This window comes from Symphalangus syndactylus, chromosome 4 (genome assembly GCF_028878055.3).
Source record: "Symphalangus syndactylus isolate Jambi chromosome 4, NHGRI_mSymSyn1-v2.1_pri, whole genome shotgun sequence".
Taxonomy (NCBI): domain Eukaryota; kingdom Metazoa; phylum Chordata; class Mammalia; order Primates; family Hylobatidae; genus Symphalangus; species Symphalangus syndactylus.
The window spans coordinates 13,609,605-13,634,748 of NC_072426.2; the positions used below are offsets into that span (position 1 = coordinate 13,609,605).

The window sequence follows — 25,144 nt, forward strand, 5'->3', positions numbered from 1 at the left end:
TCACTCTGACAAAAGTGAACATTTCGGGGATATTTACGGGGTTACCACGACAGGATCTGAGACTGGGCAGCAGTTCCTGCCTACCATGTTAACTCTACCTAATGAAGCAAGGATGTTCCATGCTGGCCAGTCAGCATTCAGTTATGACTGGAGTTGAATAGCAACGTCTCACAGAATTACATTTTCTTGCTCTGTGCTGGACCCTTAATTACTCCAATAGCATGAAACACAATTCACTCCTAGAACACAGTGTTAGAAATGATCGCAGGCTATTCTGGTCCATCATTATGAACACACATGGATACACTGCTCTCCACAGCTCCAGAAAACCAAGTGGGATGAAAAGACGCTGCTGTGCTACAAAAGAAGGTTCTTCAAATAACAGTTCCAGATGCTATTTTTATACATATTTTTGATAGTTCAAACATTCACAGTTTGGAGGAACTAAAATAGCAAATGCTTTTTTTAAAATTCTCAATCTCAGCTTGACATTGATTCATGTTCTCCCACTACGGGAATGTTTTAGTCTTTCATCAATTAGAATCACCAAGGGCCTCCTGGACCATTCCTGAGCAATCAGCCTATGTGTGGAGGTGAGATGTTTTGTAGGATTTGGGAGGTAGGGAACAGAGAGTTCTGTAAGAAGAAAGAATGTTCAGGAGAAGTCGTCCTTGGGGATTTCACAGGTTAAGAGAAATACAATTATGCATACAATGAGGAATTGTATAAAACTTACATTTATGAGCCTTCAGTCCGTCAAAGGAAACTGGTCCAATCTCATAATATTCATATTCCCAGGTGTAATCAGAATTAGATGCCGATTGCTGGGAGGTTCTGTTAGAAATTAACCTCTGGGCAGACATCTCCAACCTGCACAGATGGAGAAAGTCAAGGGCAGAACCTGTTAATTCATCCAGAGCTGCACAGTTACCTTAACTACTCTTGATGGCATTCAGGAGTTTGGCAGCAAACCCCTGGAGGAGGTCTTACCCCCTAGGCCAGGAGGGGTTCCTACCAGCTGTTCACACCTCATATCATGTGGCCACTACTTCCTTTTCTCTCGCCGCTAGAGTGGAATAATGTATTTGAAGTCAGACACTGTATATTTTTTGTGAGCTTAACCCAGTGCCTGGCACATAACCAATGTTCAGTAACTGATGAAGGAAAGAAGGAAAGGAAGGAAAGAGTATGTGAAAATCTCTGAGCTTACAGCTTCAGGCTCAGCACCTATACCTGCAAGAGTATGGAAAGAGCCTACTGAAACTAGTTCATTTCTGATACTAATTTGATGTATTACTCAATCTCAGATTGACATTGATTTATGTTCCCCTATAAGGGAATTTTTTAGTCTTTCATCAATTAGAATCACCAAGGGCCTCCTGTACCATTCCCGAGCAATCAGCCTATGTGTGGAGGCGAGATGTTTTGTGGGATTTGGGAGGTAGAGGACAGAGAGTTCTATAAGAAGAAAGAATGTTCAGGAGAAGTAATCAAATTAGTATCAGAAATGAACTAGCTCAGTAGGTATCCATTGAACACCTACTATGCAACAATGGAGATAAGCAACCTAAGGTTTTGTTTGTTTGTTTGCTTTCCTTGCTTCCAGTGGGGTTGGAGGAAACTAAGTTTAATAAAATGGAGTGAATAAAGAAAAACAGGCAGCGAAAGTTGCATAGTGGATCTTGCAGAAGATCCGCAACAGAAGTCCACAACTTGTCCAACTGCCTACTCCTGAAATTTATCATATTTTCAGGATTTCCCAAGTATCTTTGTTAACTGTGACTATTTTAGACCAAAAAATCCTAACTTCTTTGGGAGAAGATGGTTGCGCTGCGCAGCATGGATGCCGAAGGTGATAAGTCAACGCAGCCTGTTTTCAATAACTGTGTTTGAGCACCTACTGTGTGCAAGACACTGCACACTGTGGGGTGGGCAGAGATGCCTGAGACAGATGAGTACTCCACAGACCTTCCCTTGTAATGGAGAAAGGAAGACAAAGTGACAAATAGCAGTGACATAAGGGAAAATCTGAATGAAATATCAGCAGAAACGAAGATTCACTGAGCAGTCACTAGTCATTTGAGCTTCGAGATTGTTGAAGCAGCCCCGCCTCAAGAGCTTTCTGAGGTTTCTTTCGCCCACATCCCTCCCCACTGCCTCCAGGGCACAATCCTCTGGGAGGCTGCGGCAAAATCACCACCACTCTTCCGCCCCACTTCTGCATCACTCTCCCCTTTCCCTTGCCCCTTCTTTCCCATCCCAGACATGGATTCCACAGAAAAAGACTCCAATCCCACGTCATCATACTGTCCAAAGGATGGGCCCAGAAAGCCTAAAATATTTACTTTCTGGTCTTTTATAGAAAAAGTTTGCCAATCCCTGCTCTAGAGCCATGAAAAAAAAAAAAATCTGAGCTTCAGTTTTCCCACTAGTAACATGAAGATGATTATGGTACCCACTTCATGGAGTTGCTATAAAAATTAAATGTGATGTTGCATGAAAAATTAAGAAAAATATTAGCAGGCAGCACAACTATTATTAATTAGAAATGCTGATCTTGAATAGAAAAGCCTCGCTTTGTTCTTCAGACACACCCAACTCCCTGGTCAGCCAATTCTTATCAAATGCACCAAGTGTTAACTGATTGATTCAAGCAATCCACCTGCCTCACTCTCCAGAGTGTTGGGATTACAGCTGTGAGCCACGGTGCCTAGACAAATAAATAAAACTATGACAAAAAATTACTTAAAGGTGTTTAGATCATTTAAAAGTTAAAATGATCAACATTTACATCCTAGGAGTCAGGCTATTCTACCAACTCAAAAATAAAATAATCTTTCTCTCCTTTTTTTCCTTTTTAAGGAAAATAAGATGAAGTCTGGCTTGATCATATCATTTTTAGTAGAAATCAACATTACAGCTACTATAATAGCAGAGCAGAGGGAGGCACTAAACTTCATCTGGAATAGAAAAATAGTGAAAAGTACTTAAAGGAATAAAGAAAATAAAGATGGAGGGTGTTGTCTATTCAGCACACCACAGAATCGAGAGCTGTTCTCCCATGGCCACACAGTTCTCAATGTCAGCACACAGTGGGGACCCCCATCTGTGGCTACCAGGGTCCACAGGACCAGTCAGAAAGCAGCAGTAACACCACCCTCATGGGGCCGGTCAGGAACTAGTCAATAAAATATGTCTGTGTAAGAGTTAACTGTAAGGAATATCAACCACCCACCCTACAATAGAGACATGCCTTCTTTTTCTCCCCCTTACACTATTCCCTTTCATCTAAAGGAACTATTTAGGGACGGATTACTAAAGGGCATTACCAAAGGGTAATGAAAGTTACATGTGCAAAAGTCCTGAAGGTGGGAAGAGAGGAGCAAAGTTCTGACAAACACTGACAGACAAGAATGAGTGAATACCAGAGCCAGCCTACACGAGGTTTTCATTCTGCAGAATGAAATGTGACACCAGCTCTCCCCAAGCAGCCACCAGTTGCCTGAGTAGCCTTCAAACAAAAGGAGGGGCATTTGTCTCCACTGGCTCTTTCCTCTCACTTCTTGAATCCCAAAGATAGTTTTGGAGGACAGAACCTCTGACCTCTTCTTTAAAGCAGTCACCTAGTGCCCTTGAAAAAGTGCATGAAGCATTATTTTTTCATGCAAGCCTCAAATTAATCAGCTTAGGCCATCAGATGCACAAAGACCAACAACAAACATAAGGCAGTGCTAGGGAAGTGTTCTGTATCGTCCCAATTACCAAGCCCAGCAATGGCTCTCCAAGCTTTGCTGAAACATAAGCTGGGAACTGCCAGCATGTCCAAGTAGCAGCCCCCACAGTCTGCTATTCCCGCCACAGTGTGCATGATCTCGGCCATCTACGTGGTGAGGGAGGCAGCCTGGCCCTGAGCCTCACTCCCTGGGGTGCTGACAGGCCGGCAGCTGCTCGCTCTTGAACACAACAGCAGGAAGCGGCAGCTCCACGGGCAGCTGCTCTCTGTACGGCTGCCACTCCTGAGAACCACCCTCTCCGCACTGAGATTTTCTTAATGTCAGATTTCTTTATAAAATTAGAGTCATGAAAAATAACTTCTTTGACAGGAAACATATCCTAAACAAGCTTCCAGGAGCATGAGAGAGAGACTAAATTGCTCTTTTGAACAGCTGAAAGCATCATTGCCAACAAAAGCAAAAATGAAGATTAGGACTGCATCCCAAAGTTAGCCCTGAAAGGAAGCTTACCTTTTCCAGGTGTGCACAGGGTAGTGTGGCCCAGGCCAGCCCATTGTCGGAGAAGAGGGGAGATCACAAACCCAAACAGAGAAAGCGTGGTGAGCAGGCCCAGACACCTCTCATTAAACCATCGCCCCTTCTCCAACCCACATTCCCATCACTTTCATCCCTTCTTCGGACTATCCAATCTTTCCTGCTCCAATCCAGGTTCCCATACCACTCCTGGGCACTCTCTTTTCCTCCCTGCCCCCCTTTTTTTGAGACAAGGTCTTACTCTATTGCCCATGTAGGAATGCAATGGTATGATCACAGTTCACTGCAGCATTGACCTCCCTGGCTGAAATGATCCTCCTGCCCCAGCCTCCCAAAGTGCTGGGATTACATGCATGAGCCACCACACCTGGCCTCTTTTCCTTCTTTTATTTTGAGGCAAGTCTTGCTCTGTCACCCAGGCTGGGGTGCAGTGGTGCGATCTCGGCTCACTGCCACCTCTGCCTCCTGAGTTCAAGTGATTCTTCTGCCTCAGCCTCCCAAGAAACTGGGACTCCAGGCACAGGCCACCAGATCCAGCTAATTTTTGTATTTTTGGTGTAGACAGGGTTTTGCCATGTTGGCCAGGCTGGTCTACAAACTCCTGACCTCAGGTGATCTGCCTGCCTGGGCCTCCTAAGGTGCTGGGATTATAGGTGGAGTCACCGTGCCCAGCCCTCTCTACCTTCTTAAAAATGGATCAAGCAATTCTCTCCACCTCCCTGAATTTGAGGAGATGTACTCAGACATAGAACTTCTCAAAGAGTGAATAAATGCCTTTGTATCAATATCCCTAGTGGATTACGATGGTATGCATGTTAAGGGGGCTGCTTCTTTGGAGTTAGACTCTTTTTTTCCATGTTAAGGGGTAAACATCAGCAGATGAGTTTTACAAGTGACCACCAACCCAGGCACAGGACTAGCACATTAAGAAGACATCCAAAAGGTGCCAAAAACCCTGAAAAATGAGCATGCCCCCACACAAACATGCACACAACTGACGGCGCAGCTACTAAGGCATTCCAAGAAACTGCCAGCCAGTGCCACAAATCCAAAGACCTATGCTGACCAGTTTGTACAGGGGAAGACCTAATGGCCAGTCAGATGATCAAAGTTCCCAATTGCAATGACTCTCTCACCTTCCTCTTCAATCCGCAAACTCCAAAAGTAGGCATGCCACCCAGGACCACCAACCTCTGTTCTGGCCCAGGCCAGAAAGGTCTTGTCAGTTACCTGTTCTTATCCTTCTTCCTCTTACTTCCAGGAAGACTGTCCGCCGCACAGCATAGAGAAGTCACCCTTGTGACTCATAACCCTCTCTCTCCTCCAGCAAAGAGACTTGAGAAACCAAAGATAAAGCTCAGCCACGCTGCACTTTGGTGGCTGATGAGCCCAAGATGGGAACTTCAGAAGCGCAACTTTAGAAGCTTAATTTCCTCCTTGCACAGAACAATGGTGCACCCAGCTTACCTGTGTCTAGGTGGGTAGGGCCACACAGAAAATGAGAGACTTCAAGGTTATGAATCACACTCTGAGCCAGCTGGATCTTCTTAAAGCATCTCTATAAGGCAATGCCTCCCAGCAAGGGATCATGCTTGACCCTCTCAATCAAAGCCGCCACACTGTCCTCCCAGGGCAGTACTTTAAAAACGGTAACATGGTGTTATTCTCAAGTTTATTTCTCCTTTTTATAGAGTCTGCGTGAACCGCCACCTTCTACTGGCACTTCCCACTTAATTCCCAGGTCTGCTGATTCTTTTTCTGTGAATCCATTTTAAGTCAGTGATGTCTTTCATGGGGCGTGGATTTTTCTCTCCTCCAATTAAAGAAAAAAGGTCATTCTTCCAGGACTTTGTAGTCTTCTCCTCCTCACGACTATTTTGACTCGAGTATGACTCTTACTTTTGAAGTCTAATGATCTGGCTACTCAATTCAGTCTAGAGACATTACACACACGTACACACACACGAACGCACGCACGCTGGGCTCTTCCTTTTCAAATGGACATACTTCCCACATTTCTCTACACTGCCAAGTTTTATGCCATTCTCTAGTGTTTCCTAGAAAGTACTCAATTACCCAGCAGCCCTCAAAAAATGGCGACTGACAGCTAACAGAGAATTCTGGATGTATCTATTTCCTGCCTATCCCTGCTTCTCCTGTGCACATCAGCAACTTGTTTCCGGCAGCAAGACAGCGAACAAAAAGCGTTGCCAAGCCTGAAGACTTCTTCCATCTTAACATAAAAATCAACGCCAATAGAAGATCAACTTCCAAAAACAGAAATGGGACTTAATATTTTACACTGATAGATATTCAGTCACCACCTGAAATAAAGAATTGCTTAATTAAGAAGTGGGCACCCTTCTTTCACCAGCTGGTGTCTCAAAGGGGACAAGCAGTTTGGATTCATAAATCTACATCTTCCTGTTATGCCCTGGGCACCTATATAGTAGTAAACAGGCTAGTAAGCTGTTTTTTTTTTTTTTCCTGAGACAGAGTCTCCCTCTGTTGCCCAGGCTGAAGTGCAGTGGTGTAATCTCGGCTCACTGCAACCTCCGCCTCCTGGGTTCAAGCGATTCTCCTGCCTCAGCCTCCCTAGAAGCTTGGATTACAGGTGTGCACCACCATGTCTGGCTAAGTTTTGTGCTTTTAGTAGAGAAAGGGTTTCACCACGTTGGCAAGGGTAGTCTCAAACTCCTGACCTCAGGCGATCCGACTGCCTCTGCCTCCCAAAGTGCTGGGATTACAGACATGAGCCACCACACCCAGCCAGAAGTAATTTTTAAAGGGAGTGTTTCCTGGCTCTGTAGTACTCCACAGACTAGTCCCATTCTAATAGACTTCAGCTGGACATAAAGAATTTCATGCTACACACCGAGGAAAGAAGCTGTGAAGTCTCCATGTGGAGAAAATTTCCAGAGAAGAGAAGAGGCATGGTCCTGAGACGCGACTGCACCTCTGCCCCTGGCTCTACAGATTCAGGGAGCTGAATTTTCAGTTTTCCAGAGATAAAAAAGCCCTTATGGAGTCAGTCATGCTAATCAAGCATAGCAGAATGATTTATAACGAGCATATCCATTTGCTGAATAAGGAAAACAATGGCCAAGCTGACCACAGCACATGTTTTACATGGTCTGGGAAACAAAATTTAAGATCTGAAGATTAGCTGGTGAATGTAGAATCAAGACAAGGGAGTTATAATACGACAAAACAGGACCCTAATGCTCCACCCCACTACCCGTGTGCCAATGTGTTAGACTACCAGCCCGTATTCCAGGGTCAATGTCCTGTTGCCACCACAACATGCTATCATGGTTGAGTTGGGGTCCCCATCACAGGAAAGGCATAGGCTTAACTCTCGCCTTTTCTAGACCTTGCTTTTCTTGGTCTGTACTTCAAAAAATTCTAGGCAAGTTGAGGGCATCAGGAGAATACCAAGCCAGACACTTTTATTACAGTTAGGTTTTCTGGGTTCCCATGACTATTTTATTTTTGCTCTATTTCTAAACTGTTAGGAAAAGTATGCTTTAAATTACTAGTGTCAAGTCAAAGAATCAACTATCAAAAAGAAATGCTTCATAATGAGATACCACTTCACACCCTATTAAGATGGCAATTATCAAAAATCAGAAAATAAGTGTTGGTGAGGGTATAGAGAAACTGGAACCCTTGTGCACTGCTGGTAAGAAGGTAAAAAGGTACAGCCACTGTGGAAGGCAGTATAGCAGTTTCTCAAAAATTTAAACATAGAATAACCATATGATATAGCAATTCTAATTCTGGATATATATACAAAAGAACTGAAAGCAGAGACTTGAACAGATATTTATACACACCTATGTTCATAACAGTATTATTTACAATAGCCAAAAGGTCAAAACAACCCAAGTGTTAATCACAGATGAACGATAAACAAAATGTTGTATATACAATGCAATATTAAGCCTTAAAAAGCAATGAAGTTCTGAAACATGCCACAACATTGATGAACGTTGAAAACATTATGCTAAATGAAATAAGCCAGTTACAAAGGGACAAGTATTGCATGATTCTACATATATGAGGGTACCTAGAATAGCCAGATTCCTAGAGACAGCAAGTATTGGGTTGGTGCAAACCTAATTGTGGTTTTTGCAAATACTTTTAATGGCAAAAACCATGATTACTTTTGCACCAACCTAATACAATGGTGGTTATCAGAAGCTAAGGGTGGGGAAATGGGAAATTGTTATTTACCAGTAAAAGAGTTTCAGTTTGAGATAATGAAAAAGTTCTGGAAATTGATAGCTGTAATGGTTGTACAACAATGTAAATACATTTAATGCCACTGAACTGTACATTCAAAAATGGTACATTTTATATTATGCATTTTTAACCAAAATACAAAAAAGTTCTAATATTGTTTATAATTTTTTTTTTAGGCTAGGCTTGGTGTATCATGCCTGTAATCCCAGTACTTTGGGAAGCCAAGGCAGGTGGATTGTTTTGAGTCCAGGAGTTCGAGACCAGCCTGGCCAACCTGGCAAAACCCCGTCTCTACTAAAAATACAAAAATTAGCTGGGTATGGTGGTGCATGCCTATAATCCTAGCTACTTGAGAGGCTGAGGCACAAGAATTGCTTGAACCTGGGAGGCAGAGACTGCAGTGAGCTGAGATCATGCCACTGCACTCCAGCTTGGGTGACAGAGCAAAATGCTGTCTCAAAAATAAATAAATAAATAAATTAAATAATACAAATAATTTTTAAAAAATAAGAAGAAGCAGTGCTTCCAAATCACAGCACTTGAGGGGAGGGTAATGAGAACTCTCTAAAGCAAAAGAGAACCCCAGAGGATGACAGAGGGTGCTGAGACATCTGAGCACCCCTCCCTGTGTGGATCCTTCCTCCCTGGTCCACCTTCAAGGATCCAGCTTTGCTCTTTTCAGCCGCCCTGTGGGGATTCCCTTTCAAGTAAAAGGAACATTCCCTCTAAGCTGTGAGGAATCACCCCTTTCAACCCCTGAGAGAGTCATAGACAGGTGGGAGAATATGTGTGCTTTGCCAGCTCATGGTCCTCTCACCCTGACCAGTCCTGGAAACACACCAGCCACTTCCCAAATTCTCCTTTTTTTTTTTTTTTTGAGATGGAGTCTCGCTCTGTTGCTCAGGCTGGAGTGCAGTGGCGTGATCTCAGCTCCCTGTAACCTCCAACTCCTGGGTTCAAGTGATTCTCCTGCCTCAGCCTCCTGAATAGCTGAGACTACAGGCGTGTGCCACCACACCCGACTAATTTTTTCTACTTTTAGCAGAGATGGGGTTTCACTGTGTTAGCCAGGATGGTCTCCATTTCCTGACCTCGTGATCTGCCTGCCTTGGCCTCCCAAAGTGCTGGGATTACAGACATGAGCCACTGCACCCGGCCAAATTCTCCTTTTTATAAGCTTTACCTTCTGTTGTACCTGCCATTAGCCCAATTCATTTCAGAAGTCCACTACAAATTATCATTCCAAAGCTTTCAGGTCCTTCTCATGGATTACATTGAAAATTAGCAGCTTCCCAACAACAAAAAGGAAGCACCTTAGTTTCATTAAACCGGTTCCATCCAGTCTCTGGGGAATGTTTTCTAGACACCAGCCCGTTTTCATGGACCTGGAATACAGAGTTGCCAGCATTTTTATTTTGCAAAGTAAGGAAAATTTAAAAAAAAACAACTATTATTAACAATTATCATTTTGTAGACAGTTATCTTAAACACCCTCCAAGTAGAGAAGATATAATTTCACAATAAAGGCAGTCCTCTGCAAGACAGGAGGGCTAGCAGTCTGACATCAATATTTTCACAGCAAGCAGACACTTCCATGGCGGTTCGCATGACACTCCTCTGTCTACTGCATTCACATGAGAGCTACCTATTACGGCTGAAATACTCACCCCCTTTACAAACAAAGGAAAAGAACTGGAATGGATGCAGTGAAAGTCCTTCCAGATCTATGATTCTGTAACTTAACAAAATACCAAGTTGCTTTTCACTTGTATCACAAACTCAGTGGTCTGTATCTATTTGTATTATGGGTGTGTATGTGTGTTCACATGCATATGAAAGCACACACACACACGTGAACATACACATTGTGTGTGTCTGTATATACTTTTTTTTTTTTTTTTGAGACAGAGTCTCGCTCCTCACACAGGCTGGAGTGCAGTGGCATGATCTCGGCTCAATGCAACCTCTGCCTTCTGGTTTCAAGCCGTTCTCATGCTTCCGCCTCCTGAGTAGCTGGGATTACAGACGTGCCCTACCACGCCCAGCTAATTTTTGTATTTTTAGGAGAGACGGGGTTTCACCATGTTGGCCACACTGGTCTCAAACTCCTGGCCTCAAGCGATCCGCCCACCCTGGCCTCCCAAAGTGCTAGAATCACAGGTGTAAGCCACTGTGCCCAGCCTGTGTGTATACTTTTTTTTTTTTCAGGCTTCTTCATCTTTAATGAAGGGTGACGGCTGGGGGGCAGGTCATTCGTGGAGGTGGCTCCAGAACACAGAGGTCTTGGGGGCAGCCTTGCCTACGCCAGGGCCTTCATCAGGGTTTCAGTGCAGATTTGGATCTCTGCCCTTGCAGCCTCATCAGCTGTACCCGACAGCTCCACCAACACCTTATTCAAGTTCATCGTGGCTGCCCGATGTCCAGCATGTCCAGAGTCACTGCCGTCATTCATTGTGTATAAAGTCATTCCTTAGCATCTGTGGGGACTTGGTTCCAGGACCTCTCAGAAACCAAAATCCAGAGATTCTCAAGTCCCTAGTATAAAATGGTGTAGTATTTGCATAGAACCTATGCACAGCCTCTGGTATACTTTAAATAATCTCTAGATTATTTATAATACCTAATACAATATAAATGCTATGTAAATAGTTGCTATCCTGTATTATTAAGGGAATAAATTACAAGGAAAAAAAGTCTGTGCATGTTCAGAATCCTTTTTTTGTTCAAATCTAGTCAACTATCCTTTTCTTGTTTAAATATTTTCCAACCACAATTGGCTAAATCCATGGATGTGGAACCCACAGGTGTGGAGCCCCGACTGTACTACAATGTGAATACGGTGCTGTATGCACTGAATTGTGTCCCCACACCCAACATCCATATGTTGAAGCCCTAGCACCCAGTATCTCAGAATGTGACTGTATTTGGACATAAGGCCTTTTAAGGGGTAATTAAGTTAAAATGAGGCTCTCATTCATTCTGAAGAATATCTTCATAAGAAGAGGAAATTAGGACACACAGAGAAAGGCATCTGGGGAGCCCATGCACAGAGGAACAACTGTGTGAAGAGGCAGCAAGAGGGCAGTGGCTACAAGCCAAGGAGGGAGGCCTGGAGCAGAGCTTCCCTTATGGCCGTCGGAGGAAACCTACACGTGACCAGCACCTTGATCTTGGACTTCCGGTCCCCAGAACTGTGAGAAAATAAATTCCTTTGGGAGACCAAAGCAGGTGGATCACCTGAGGTCGGGAGTTCAAGACCAGCCTGACCAACATGGAGAAACCCAGTCTCTACTAAGAATACAAAAATTAGCCAGGTGTGGTGGCGCATGCCTTTAATCCCAGCTACTTGGGAGGCTTAGGCAGGAGAATCACTTGAACTTGGGAGGCGGAGGTTGCAGTGAGCCGAGATCGTGCCATTGCACTCCAGCCTGGGCAACAAGAGCAAAACTGTCTCAAAAAAAGAAAACAGAAAATAAACTCCTGCAGGTTAAGCTACCCAGTCTGTGGTATTTTGTTGTGGCAGCCCGAGGAAATTAATATAGGTGCTGAAATTAATTTGGGGAAAACAATGTTCTCTTTGGTGAACTAATTAAACTGTCCTAGGAAGTCCATTAAAAATGACTTACTTTGTACCAATCACTCTAACTGAAAAATAAATACATTTTTGAAAAGAAAACATTTACAAAATGTCATTAATCTATCCCACTACATGCCGTCTTCAGCAAACACATCTACTAAGTTCTCGTAAATATGCCCTTCACAGAGAAAGAGCACTAGTTTTGAACATACTAACATTATTATGAGTCCATTCAGATCGACAAGGATATTTTAAACACTGTTACTTAACCATGAAAGATTTAGTAGAGGTCAAAAAGTCAAGGACTGTGGACTGTGGGCTGTGCTCTTAAAGAATTCAGGCTTGTATTTCAAACTATCCTCTCCCACACAATGAACTTCATTCTTTCAAATACACCCACCCACCCACTCACCCCACACCCCTCCCCTCACACACACACACACACACACACACAGGTTAAGGGACAACACAAAAGCCTGAAGACATAGACAGTAGAAACAACAGGGCCATTAAAAAAGGGAGGACTTAAGATGGTACAGGAACCTGCAGCGGGGGAACCCTCAAAATGGTCCTCTGAGCTTTTGCCCATTCAGTTCCACCTGCAAGCTGGACTGCCTCTCCCTCCTCTCCAGATTCCTGTCTACCCTTGAGAGTAGGGATCAGATACTACCTCCCCCAAGGAGATCTCTCCAACTATTTCACTACATGAGGATCTCTCTCTTCTCTCAAATCCCATTACATGGATTATCTGAATCTCTCATTTTAGTAGCAAGAAAATATACATCAGACTCCCCAAAGACTAGACTTGGCCTCTCACTGAGTCCTCATACTGTTTTATACAGCTGCTATTCTAAAATGGCCTGACTAGGTGAATTAAAACTTTAAAGATTTTAAACTTTCAAATTCGACCATTTTAAGAATATCAGGGAATCAACCACTGTTTAAATTCTAATTAGTGGAGTTTTTGAAACATTCATTGTCCATATCATTATCAGTATTTTTGTCAAAGCCATTCAGCAAGTCTCTAGGAAGTTCCAAACTTTCCCACATTTTCCTGTCTTCTTCTGAGCCCTCTACATCTCCAGGAAATTCCAAACTTGCCCACATTTTCCCGTCTTCTTCTGAGCCTTCCAAACTGTTCCAACTTCTGCCCATTACCCAGTTCCAAAGTCGCTTCCACATTTTCTGGTATCTTTAATAGCAGCTCCCCACTACCTCAGTACCAATTTACAGTGTTAGTCCATTCTCATGCTGCTAATAAAGATATACCTGAGACTGGGTAATTTACAAAGGAAAGAGGTTTCATTGACTCACAGTTCTGCAGGACTAGGGAGGCCTCAGGAAACTTACAATCATGGCAGAAGGGGAAGCAAACACATCCTTCTTTACACAGCAGCAGCAAGGAGAAGTCAGAGTGAAGAGAGGGAAAGCCTCTTATGAAACCATCAGATCTCATGAAAACTCATGGAGGCAACTGATCCCCTGATTCAATTACCTCCCAGTGGGTCCCTCCCACGACACATGGGGATTATGGGAATTCAGTTCAAGATGAGATTTAGGTGGGGACACAGCCAAACCAGATCACACTGGTAGGAACATGATGTAGGTTTTATATGATATAGTTGATCTTAAATTTGTTTCTTTCTCTCTCTTCTTTCTTTTTTTCCCCACAGAAGATAGAATTATATTTCCTGAAATAATCTATACAAAGGTTTGTAGAAATATAGAAAACGTTTACAACCACATTCTCTCACTCAGCTCCTAATTTTTCTCTCTTGTTAAACCAGGCAACTTCAAAACTAATCCTTAAGAAACCCCTCCCTCAGCCTGCTCTGCCTTCCAGTGATTGTTGTTTTTGCTATTACCAAGGACACGCAAGAGGAAAACAAATGCAGCTTGCAGGAGAATTATTTGAAGCTTACAAACTATTTTCACTTGAAGGGTTATGAAATTTTACTAATGTTCTCTAGTGAGGCAAAAATTACACAGGTCTTGATAACAGAAACATGAGCAACAACTAAACTCAGATTTTAACATATATAATTTTAGCATCTCATAAAGATAGTCTCAACTTCTGCTTTTTTACCTCATATCTCAACAATACTATAAGGGACTGCAGAATCATGATTGCAAGGAAAATGCATACTTTCCCCCTCTCCAATAGCACTAAGCACTTCTCATACTCCAGTCAAGAAAAAAAATCACTTTGTACCCTGACATGAAGCAAAAATAACATGATCATCCTGCCTGAAAGTTGGTCTCCAAAATAAAATTTCAAACACATCTCACTCCCTTAAAGAAACCATTTTTTCCCTTGATTGCTTGCTATGCTGATGCCTGAAAACAAGTCACGACTTTTAGGAATAGATAATTGTGTGAGAAAGTTGTTTTCAGTCATGAACAACAGACTAATGTAAATGGAGAACTTTGGTAATTTGGTGGAATATTTTCTTTCAAGTATTTATGGTGATTTTATTTGATGAGCCAGTCTTATAAAGCCTGACTCCCTTGCACTCTGGGGAAGTAAACATTTTCTTTCCTTTTCTAACTGCTTCTGCCTCTAAGTCTTCCTTTGTCAAAAGTAAATGTAATAATAAACACAGATTGCTACTCTACTTAATTTTAACCCAAGCATATATTACCTACTCTGAGCTAGCACAACTTGTGGGGCCTGCTCAAATGTCAACTGTATTTTGGTTTTCTATTGCTCCTTAGAATATACTCAAGGGATTCATCTTCCCTGCCCTCAAACAAATACTTGAGTAGATCCCATGATGTTTCTGCTCATGTAACAACTTCAAAGTCCCAAAGAGGCCAGTCACAGTGGCTCACACCTGTAATCCCAGCACTTTGGGATGTGGAGGCAAGAGGATCACTTGAGCCCAGGAATGCAAGACCAGCCTGGGCAACATAGCAAAACCACGTCTCTACAAAAAAAATTTTTTTAATTAGCTGGGCATGGTGTTCTGTGCCTGTAGTCCCAGCTACTTGAGAGACTGAGATGGGAGGATCACTTAAGCCCAGGAGGTTGAGGCTGCAGTGAGCTGTGATCATGCCACTGCACTCCAGCCTGGGCAACAGACAGAGTGAGACTTTGTCTCAAATGAATAAATAAATAAATAAGAAATATAAAAGCCTAAAAGAATTAAAATGTCTAATCTTTGGAAACAAAAGAAACTCTAACCCATTATAACACGAATTTGCCCTATTTCTGCAATGTCCTGCTGCATGCTGGTCTCATGCTGGGGTTGGGGGAAGGTAAACTTCTTTTCTATTTCTCCACCATCCACTCAACTGCTAGCTAGTTTCACATCACTCCAAGATCAAAGCAGGAGGACAGGACTGAATTAACTGTCTTCATACCTCACATGGGTGTGTTAGTAATACTCACCTTCCTTCAGCTGGCTGCTCATTCCTACTTCTGCTGCCAGGTGCCCTCACTCTTAGGCCAGCCCTTCCTCCCATGTGGCCTTATCTGGCTCCCAGATCATCTTCAGACATCCTTTGCCCTCTGGGAAGGTGAGTGATCCAGCCACCTAGGCCCCTGTGTGAGTCCCAAATGCAAGAAGCACATGGACAGCTCAACTCACTCTCAAACGGCCGCATTGAGAGATGACAACGTGCTAGCAGCCCTCGCTCGCTCTCAGCACCTCCTCGACAGTGTCCACTCTGGCCACGTTTGAGGAGCCCTTCAGCCCACCGCTGCACTGTGGGAGCCCCTCTCTGGGCTGGCCGAGGCTGGAGCCAGCTCCCTCTGCTTGCGGGGAGGTGTGGAGGGAGAGACACGGCCGGAAACCTGGGCTGCATGCGGCGCTCCCGGGCCAGCATGAGTTCTGGGTGGGCGCAGGCTCACCGGGCCCCACCATCCCTGGGCAGTGAGGAGCTTAGCACCCAGGCCAGCAGCTGCAGAGGGGGCGCCGGGTCCCCCAGCACTGCCAGCCCACCTGCGCCACACTCAAATTCTCACTGGGCCTCAGCCACCTCCCCGTGGGGCAGGGCTCAGGACCTGCAGCCCACGATGCCGGAGCCCAGCCCCCCACCCCCCACCCCGTGGTGGGCTCCCACGCTGCCCAAGCCTCCCCGATGGGCGCCACCCCCTGCTCCACGGCGCCCGGTCCCATCAACCGCCCAAGGGCTGAGGAGTGCAGGCTTGTGGCGCGGGACTGGCGGGCAGCTCTGCCCGTGGCCCTGGCATGGGATCCACTAGGCAAAGCCAGCTGGGCTCCTGAATCAGGTGGGGACTTGGAGAACTTTTATGTCTAGCTGGAGGATTGTAAATGCACCAATCAGCACTCTGTGTCTAGCTCGGGGTTTGTGGATGCACCAATCAGCACTCTGTGTCTAGCTCAAGGTTTGTAAATGCACCAATCAGCACTCTGTGTCTAGCTCGGGGTTCGTGGATGCACCAATCAGCACTCTGTGTCTAGCTCAAGGTTTGTAAATGCACCAATCAACACCCTGTGTCTAGCTCAAAGTTTGTAAACGCACCAATCAGTGCTCTGTGTCTAGTTAATCTAGTGGGGACTTGGAGAACTTTTTTGTCTAGCTAGAGGATTGTAAATACACCAGTCAGCACTCTGTGTCTAGCTCAGGGATTGTAAATGCACTATTCAGCACCCTGTCAAAACAGACCAATCAGCTCTCTGTGAAACGGACCAATCAGTTCTCTGTAAAATGGACCAACCAGCAGGATGTGGGTGGGGTCAGATAAGGGAATAAAAGCAGGCTACCGGAGCCAGCACTGGCAACGCACTCTGTCCCCTTCCACATTGTGGAAGGTTTGCTCTTTCGCTCTTTGCAATAAATCTTGCTGTTGCTCACTCTTTGGGTCTGCACTGCCTTTATGAGCTGGAACACTCACCGTGAAGGTCTGCAGCTTCACTCCTGAAGCCAGTGAGACCACAAAACCACCAGAAGGAAGAAACTCCAAACACGTCCGAACATCAGAAGGAACAAACTCGGGACACACCATCTTTAAGAACTGTAACACTCACCGCGAGGGTCTGTGGCTTCATTCTTGAAGTCAGTGAGACCAAGAACCCACCAATTTCGGACACACCATCACTTGCTTTGGGATGAAGGAAGTAAATCTATTCAACAAAGCCTCCTTGCTCAACCCTCATATTATTTTTCATTTTGTTTATTTAAACATTTCTTCATATTCCTTTGCATGATGAACCCTCATACTCTTGAAGTAACCAGTGGGTTCAAGAGTTATGGAGAGGTTCTCAAATATCTACCTTGATATTTCATTTAGGAACAAAAGCCAAAATAAGAAAAATTAAAAAAAAAAAAAGACTAGACAGAAAATGACACAATGAGGCATTATCTGGTAATCTTCCAAATATCATAGCTTGGTATAATAATAGTTCCTTAAATATATTACACAAACATCATAAGAATATTTTCTTCCAATAGTTTTTGTACTCCAAGTAACGAAAACATTCCCCTTGAAAGCTAAAAAGGACAGATGTGATATTTTCTTTATAAATTTGAACTAATTTAATATGTTTGATAAAAGTTATCTATGAACTGTGGCTATCAAAAAAAGGTCACAGATAAATAATTCAGAGATGAATTCTGATTGGCAAAATACCTCAGCATCTGGGGGCCAACAGAAATGGGGAGGAGGAAGCGAACACCTTTCCAGAATATGTTGATGACATAATCTGCAAGGTAAAAGAAGATGACCCCCACTGTGACCAGAGTGGGGCTAGCTCAGAAGGCTGAAAGGGGGCAGCTAGCGATGGGTATGAACACTCACGCAGAGGCAGCAGGATCGGCAACGCAGAACAGGACACATGCATCACCAGCGCGCGCTTCACAAACAGTACTTTCCCTTGCTCGTGCAATGCACTCTGGTATCTTATCTTTCTCTTGGCTTTCATGTTTTAAAAAACCGCTATTTGCAACTCACTAAACTGATCATTAGCGTAATGAGTCATAGCCCACATGTGAAGACAATCGATACAGCATACCCTGATCTATAGCCCAGTAGATTGCTAAAAAAGGGAAGGGAGTTGGTTTGGCATAAGTCTTTGTAAATTCTTCCCTAGGTAGTTTTGAGCTATCTTAAAGAATTTGTTCTAGAATATTGCCAGGATTCAATGTTTCCCTCTTTTGAAAAGTCTCCTGGGTCCGTTCTCATCTCTTATACCTGTGCAAAGATGACTGTAACCGCTTTCACTACTCTAGGACATCTGCCATTTGGGCTTTGAACAATCCAGTCCAGTTTTGGACTTCGAGACCCTCTTTAAAGGGTTTAAGCTGGTCTTCTCATTTTGAAAAGAAAGATACAGACAGGAAGCAACTCTTCCTTTTCCTATCACCTGTTAATATCATCTATTCTTCCATAAACACTGGATGATCTTCCTTATAAGAACAAAACTCCTTGTGGGTACCCCAGCTCATAGTGACCTCTAGCATTGCTGACCTTATCCTTGCAGGCCCACCTCACTCTCCTGCATCTGTTCTTGGCTGTGTACCCCATGCAATGTACCTAAAGGAAACTAGACTCACAGTCCTAGCTTCCAGACCCCTACTCCCCACTGTTACTTAACTGGGGGAGTCACCTTGGAAAACGTATTTAATATCGCAATCTAATTTTCTCCACCTGCAAACTGAAAATACTACTGTTTACTTTTGGGGTTTTCGTAAGAATTAATTTATGCATGAGAGCTCCCTTCTCTCGTCTCCCTGGACACATTCCCTCAAGCTTCCTTTGTCTTCAAAACGCCAGAGTGTTTCACTGTTGTCAAACTAAGTGCGGAGTAGTGGCTGAGATTCTGTGCCATCTAACATGCTGTGGAAACCACAACGCCTCCAAACAGGTTTCTGCAGAGACTACTCTTTGCCTTCCTCAATTAATTACACAGAAAGGATGGGAAAGGCACGGGGCACGGGGCACGGGGCGCGGGGCGGGCGGGGGAGCGGGGGCGGGTTGCGGGGTGGGGCGGCGGGGAAAGTGTAAAACCCCTATTTCCCTGTAATCAGTAACATGACCTGCGCGCAGGCTCCCCAGTCCAAACAAAATGAATGAGCAACTGTCAAGCCAGGGATCATCTGAGAACCCTGCCCAATGCATGGGGGCGCGCCCGGGGTCAGGAGCCAGCACGTTTCCCCAGCCCAGGGGGGCTTTCTCCGTTGCAAGGCACCAAGGCGGCAGGAGGGCCGCAGCAAGGAAAGTTTTCTCACCTGCGGGAAAGCGTGTGCCTCGGCAGCTGGGGCCCAGCGGAGGGGAGGAAGCCCGCCCAAGCCCCGAGCGCCGCCGCTTCCAGGCTTTTCGGACGCCCAGCGGCGTCCATACGCACATCAGCGGGCTGCCGGGGAGGCTTTAAACTTGGTGCTCTCCACGGGGTCCACACTCTTCCCGTGGGCGTCCTCCCACCCCAGTTCTCCTCCTCCCACCCCATTCTCCAGCCCCCCTAAACTAAAGACTGCCCCCAAACCCAAGCAAGCCCTGCCTTGACCAAAGCTGCACGCGCCCCGCACCCAGCGCCCGGGCTTTGCTCGGCCCTGGGCGCCCTGTCCCGCCAGTGGTTACCGGCTGGCTCGCCCCGGCCCGAGGGCTCGGCCCTGGTTCCGGCTCCTGGCTCCTCCGAGGTGCGCGAGCGCCGCCGCCGCCGCCTCCCACCGCCCAGGGCCAGGCGAGTAGCTAGTGGATCCGAAGTGCGGCGGAGACGCGCGCTCCCGACCCACAGCGGAGGCGGCGCGGGGCGCTGGAGCCGGGGCTGCAGCGCGGGAGCCGCCTCCCCAGCGCGAGGCCGCCTTGGCCAAGAGGAGGCGAGCTTTGCAGAGCCCTTTCCTGCTCACTTTGCCCCTCCGAGTCCGGGTCAGAGCCTGAGTCAGAGAATTCTTTGCCATCCCTGGCTCTGCAGTGGGTCGCTCCGGTCAACTTTGGGTAACAGGAGGAGCTCATTAGCTGAGCGAGAGGGAGTGGGGTAGCATGAATCAAGGTTTATGAAAAATCGGCAGCATTGAGTTCAAGTTCAGTAAGGCCAGAGCCCCCCATAATGTGCTGCTTAAATTACTACGTCGATTTTAGTTTCTCTTCCTGCCCACTGGTCCAGGTGTCAAAGGGCAGTCAGACGTTCAAACGGGGTCCCAAAGGGCTAGCACTGGGCCGGGAGTAGTTTCAGCATAGCAGGGCTGGCTCATCTCTTCCTCCCTTGAGTCCATATTGCATGCCAGGCATTGATCTGGGAATACAGATGCTTGGTGCTTGCATTCTACTAAAGAGACAGGCATAAACATAACAAATAACTAAAATACATAGTATGTGAGATAGTGATGAAGTGCGGTGGATAAAAAAGAAGGGAGGAAACGGGATAATGTTTGGAGGTAGGGGGTGCATTTTTAAATGGGATGGTCGAAGATGGCCTCACAGTGGAGTAAAGATCTAAAGGAGATGAGACAGAAAGAAGTCACGCTGGTATCTGGAGAGAAAGCACTTGCTGTGTGGCAGGCACTGAGATGTTCTTTACTGCATTAGTCATTTCTTTTACTACTCTCCATATGCCATATTAGACAGGTATTACCACCATTTCCATTTTACTGATGAGAAACTGTAACTTAGGAAGGTTCAAGGAACTGCCCAAAGTCATATGCTAGTCAATAGAGGAGCTTGCCTTCAAGGTCAAGAAGCCTGGTGCCCCAGAACCATAGTTTAACCACCATTATACAGTAGCAGGGGAAATGCAGCACCCATGCAGGCTGGTGGCAGTGTGGTGAACTCAAGCTGGTGCCTCATCCACAAGCAGTTTGATTCTAAATAACATAATTTGACAGTCTATGATAAGATTTGTTAGTCATTCCCCAAGTGTCCACACCAGTTCCAGTTGCTCATTCCTGTTCACAGGGATGTGATTCCTCACCCCTGCAGTAGAGCCTCTGCCGAGCGTCTTCAGGGCATTGTGAACAAGAGTGACAGAACTGCTGCTTCTGAGGGGCTACGGCGTGAACAGGCCAGTTTCTGCCTTAGCTGTTGGCATCAGGTGGCCTTGTTCCGGGCAGAGTGTCAACGGCTCCAGACAGAAAACCAGGGCACACTGTACTTTGTGAAAAAGGCAGGTCACTAGCCCTTAGTTTCAGAAGCGGAAACTGCAGCATCTGGTGAAACAAGGACATCAATAGGATGGCCACGCCCACATTTCTCTCCTAGGTATCTCCACCTCCTCATGGTCGCATTCATTCCCGTCTTCCTTCCTCCACTGTCAGCAAAAATCTTTTGACCTTTCCTTTGTAGGAAAGGCCATTTCAAACACCGCTTCTCCCAAAAAGCCTTCCTCACTGTCTCAGCTACAAACGAACTCTTAATCTAAAATCTGATACCTCTTATGGTACCTGACATTTCCTACTTTATTTTAAAATTTAGCCTATACTGTATACCTTAACTCCTCCATAGGCCAAATATTAATTTATATTTAATTTCTCCACAGGTCCTAGCATAATGTTTTCTACCCAGTAGACATTCAATGAGTATATTTTTACTGTTGTTGTTAATAAATTAATCTGCGAGAATACAGCTTCATTGTCTTTTAATTTTGTCTTTTCATTCCAAGATAACTCACAGAAATTTAGTGACAGGACTGAGTTATATGTAGCTATAGCTGTTGTTCATCAATATAAGTTGACGATGGTTTGTCTTGAGGTAAATTCCATTTCCCTTATTTTAAGATTAGAAAACGGAGGCTTTAGAGTAATTTCCCTTAGGTCACAATACTAGTCCTCAAGAGAGCCAGGATTTAAACCCAGCACTGTTTGGCTCCAAAATGAGCTCACCACAAGCTCGTACTTCTCTTCTTTCAGTCGTTCATTCAGGAATGCATTCATTTGATCTTTCAACAGATATTTGCAAACATTGACTGTGCTCAGCTCTGTCCTAGATACCAGGAAAATAGCAATGATTAAAATACAGTCCTTGTCCTCAAAATGCTGACAATCCTGTAGAAAGGACAAAGGTAAGGAAATAATAAAAACTTCGTGTTATAAACCTTTCAGACTCATGGAGGTCCTAGAGGAGCACTCGGCTTAACTTAGGTTATAGGAAGTAGGAGATGACAGTAAGGATTCTCTAAGAAGATAGAATGTAATTTTAATGTTGAAGTTTTTTACAATGCTAATGAGGAAAGCATATGGTAGACAGAGGAAAGAGCGCCTGCAAAAACACACGCGTGGAAGGATACGATGCATTCAGAGAATGGCTTTGCTGATTCAAGAGGGCTGCAGCATGGTGATAGCAGAGTTGACATGAGGCTGGAAAGGTAAGCAGGGCCAAATCACAAGAGGTGCACAGAGTAGCTTTATGAAGTTCATCATCCGCTTAATATATATAAAAATCATGGCTGTCTATGTATGTCAACTTTCCAGGGTAGAGGTTATCTAACTTTAGTCAAATTCTCAAAGAGGCTGAATGACCCAGGGCTAGGAAGTGGGGAAGTCACTTTCCTTTCCCACAGCCTTCCATAGGTCCATGGACTACAGGAAATCCCAAGCAATTGTAACATCAACCAGGATATGCTGGATACCTGGATTGGGGTGGGTGCAAGGCTTGCCCCTGCCAAATCACCTCCAAACATGCAGTGGCACTGACATCCCTGGACAAGGATGGCTGGACCCTGGTCCTCCCAGCACCTGCACCCATGTGCCTTCTAAGTGTGGAAGGAAGGGGTTGCTGGGTGGCCAGGAGGCCAGGAGGCAGGGAGGCACCTAACAGTGTGTCCTGGGAAGGTGGCAGAAAGCAGGACCACAGAGAGCCACGACTCTAAGCCCTAAGCGCATGCTTCATTGCCTCATCTGACTTCAATTTCTGCGATGGGCTGAATGGTGTCCCCCAAAATTCATATGCCCTAAGCCTCGGTACCTCAGAATGTGACTGTATTTGGCGATCAGGCCTTGAAAAAGGTGATTAGGTTCAATGAGATCATATGGGTGGGCCCTACTCCAATCTGACTGATGTTATAAGAAGAGACTAGTACACACAGAGAGACACCAAGGGGCATATGGGTACAGAAGGACTCCGATATGAAGAGGCAGCAAGGGGGTGGCTATCTGCAAGGTGGGGAGAGAGGCCCGGAACAGAGCCTTTCCTGACAGCCCTCAGAGGAAGCCTACCCTGCTAGCACTTTGCTTTTGGCCTTCATTTCCAGAATTGCAAGAAAATAAATTTCTATTGGTCAAGCCACCCAGTCTGTGGTACGTGGTTATGGCAGCCTGAGCAGACCGATAGACTTATAGAATACCAATTCAAATTTCAAAGAATTTTAAGAATTCCAAGATGGTGATCACAGAGCATTAAATCCCCAGGGAGGGGCCCTTCTAAGCATGGTGTCCTGTGCCACTGCACCAGCCATATGCCCATGAAGCTAGGCCTTGGGAGTTGGGAAATGGAGATCTGAAGACAGCCTGGGGTTCATCAGTGAGGTGGTGTGATTAAAGCTGGGGGATGGGTGAGATTGCTTCTTAGAAACACAAAGTGAGAAGAGAAGAGGGCTGATGTCAGAAAGAGCAACTAGGACATAGAGGTGAACAAGAAAAGGTGGACCCCAGTGGAGAAATGGATAACAATGTCTAAGGCCCAAGGACATGTAATTAGGAACCAAACCCCACGGGCCCTGGCACGGAGGTCATGTGGTAGGCGTTGGGGCCCGGTTGCTGCTGGTTAAAGAACAGGTAGTGCAATTACAGGCTACTCTTCTAAGCAGGCTTGGGAGGAAAGAGGAGAATGGGGCTGCTCAGGGCCCTTGTGCAGATTTATGGGAGGCAGGAGGTCAGGAGGCCTAATATCCAGCCCATGCCCTGTCGCCAAAGCTAAATCAGCCTGCTGGAAGGGCCAGTGGAAGGCCTTCTAACCAAGATTCCAACTGGCCTAGGCCTGATAACAAAGCTGTAGCTGGAGCTTTTCTTGTGTGTGTGTGTGTATATATATATATATATATATATTTTTTTTTTTTTAATCTGAATCCTCTCCCTAGCTCCATGAGAGAAGCAACTGTTCTGCCTCCATGCAGCCTCCAGAACAGTGGCACATAGTAGGCACAGGAAACAAATGTTGAATAAACCAACAGGATACAGAGTCAAGGGAAAGGTTGTGCTTGTTTTGTTTTGTCTTTATTCATTTGTTTCAGATGAGAGACATAAACATGTTTCTAGATTGAGAACAAGGACCCCAAAGGAAGAGATAAGTTGAAGATAAGAGTTGAGAAAGGAAATAATTGATGAATAAGATAATAAAGAGTAAGAGAATAAATCAAGAGAACTTCTGGAGGGGAAAAAAAAACCTGAATTATTCTTCGGGAAATTTAATAATTTAGTCATTCAATGATGAGTATCTTGCATTTCCTGGGCCCTTCTGGGGTTAGGGAACTGAAGGGTTGGAGGGTCAGGGTGGATACAAAAGAAAACCTAAGATGTATTCCCTTCCATTTGTTCAAGGTGACACCATCTAGTTAAGAAGTATTTTATGGAAAAAATACACAGCAATGAAACACAGCAAGAATGTTCCCCGAAGTCTCAGTAATAAAGAAAGATTTGAAAACAGAGTGAACTGAGAAAATGCCCAGAGGCATTACCGCAGAGGTGGAGAGGAGATAGGGAAAAGGAAGTAGAGAGAAAAAAAGGGAACATGAGCTCTGGCATGGTCTCTTGGCAGTGGGCCGGCTGGCAGCTCTCAGCATCAGGAAAATGGGGGCTCAGTGTTGACTCAAGACCTGGGAAGCTCCATTTATTTTCCAATTGAGTAGGACCAATGCCAGCAGTCAGGCTCAGCAGGAAGCAGTAAAATCAAGACTTGTCTCAGAGAAGGACACATCCCTGAGAGTTAATGTGTCTGGGCAGGGAAAACCTGGTTCTTTCATAATGAGTCCAACAACAAGGTAGGACCAACTGAAGAAAGTGATGAGAAAGAAAAATTGACATTGTTTTCAGAAGTTAAAGTACATGCTATGGCACAGTCACCTCTCTAACTTGCTTGTTTCCTTTAGAGACGAGGGTAATCAAAGGCAAAACCGCACACACACACAGGAAGCCAGGAATTCTACTAGCTAAAGCCAACCCA

General features: G+C 45.1%; 1 protein-coding gene across 6 annotated transcripts in view; it reads right to left on the reverse strand.

Annotated features, from left to right (window-relative positions):
• The window catches only part of MRAP2 (melanocortin 2 receptor accessory protein 2), a 104,667-nt gene that overhangs the window by 35,697 nt on the left and 43,826 nt on the right, over positions 1–25,144 (reverse strand). For 3 of the 6 annotated variants that reach the window (XM_063637815.1, XM_055274128.2, XM_063637816.1), the window contains one exon: positions 737–870. In XM_063637815.1, the coding sequence (XP_063493885.1) occupies positions 737–863 (127 nt within the window). In that variant the 5' untranslated portion in view covers positions 864–870. Of the gene's footprint in view, positions 1–736; positions 871–5,735; positions 6,462–19,284; positions 19,486–19,633; positions 19,950–25,144 lie in introns of those variants that run through there. The other 3 variants (XM_055274127.2, XM_055274124.2, XM_063637817.1) reach the window with 3 other exon arrangements.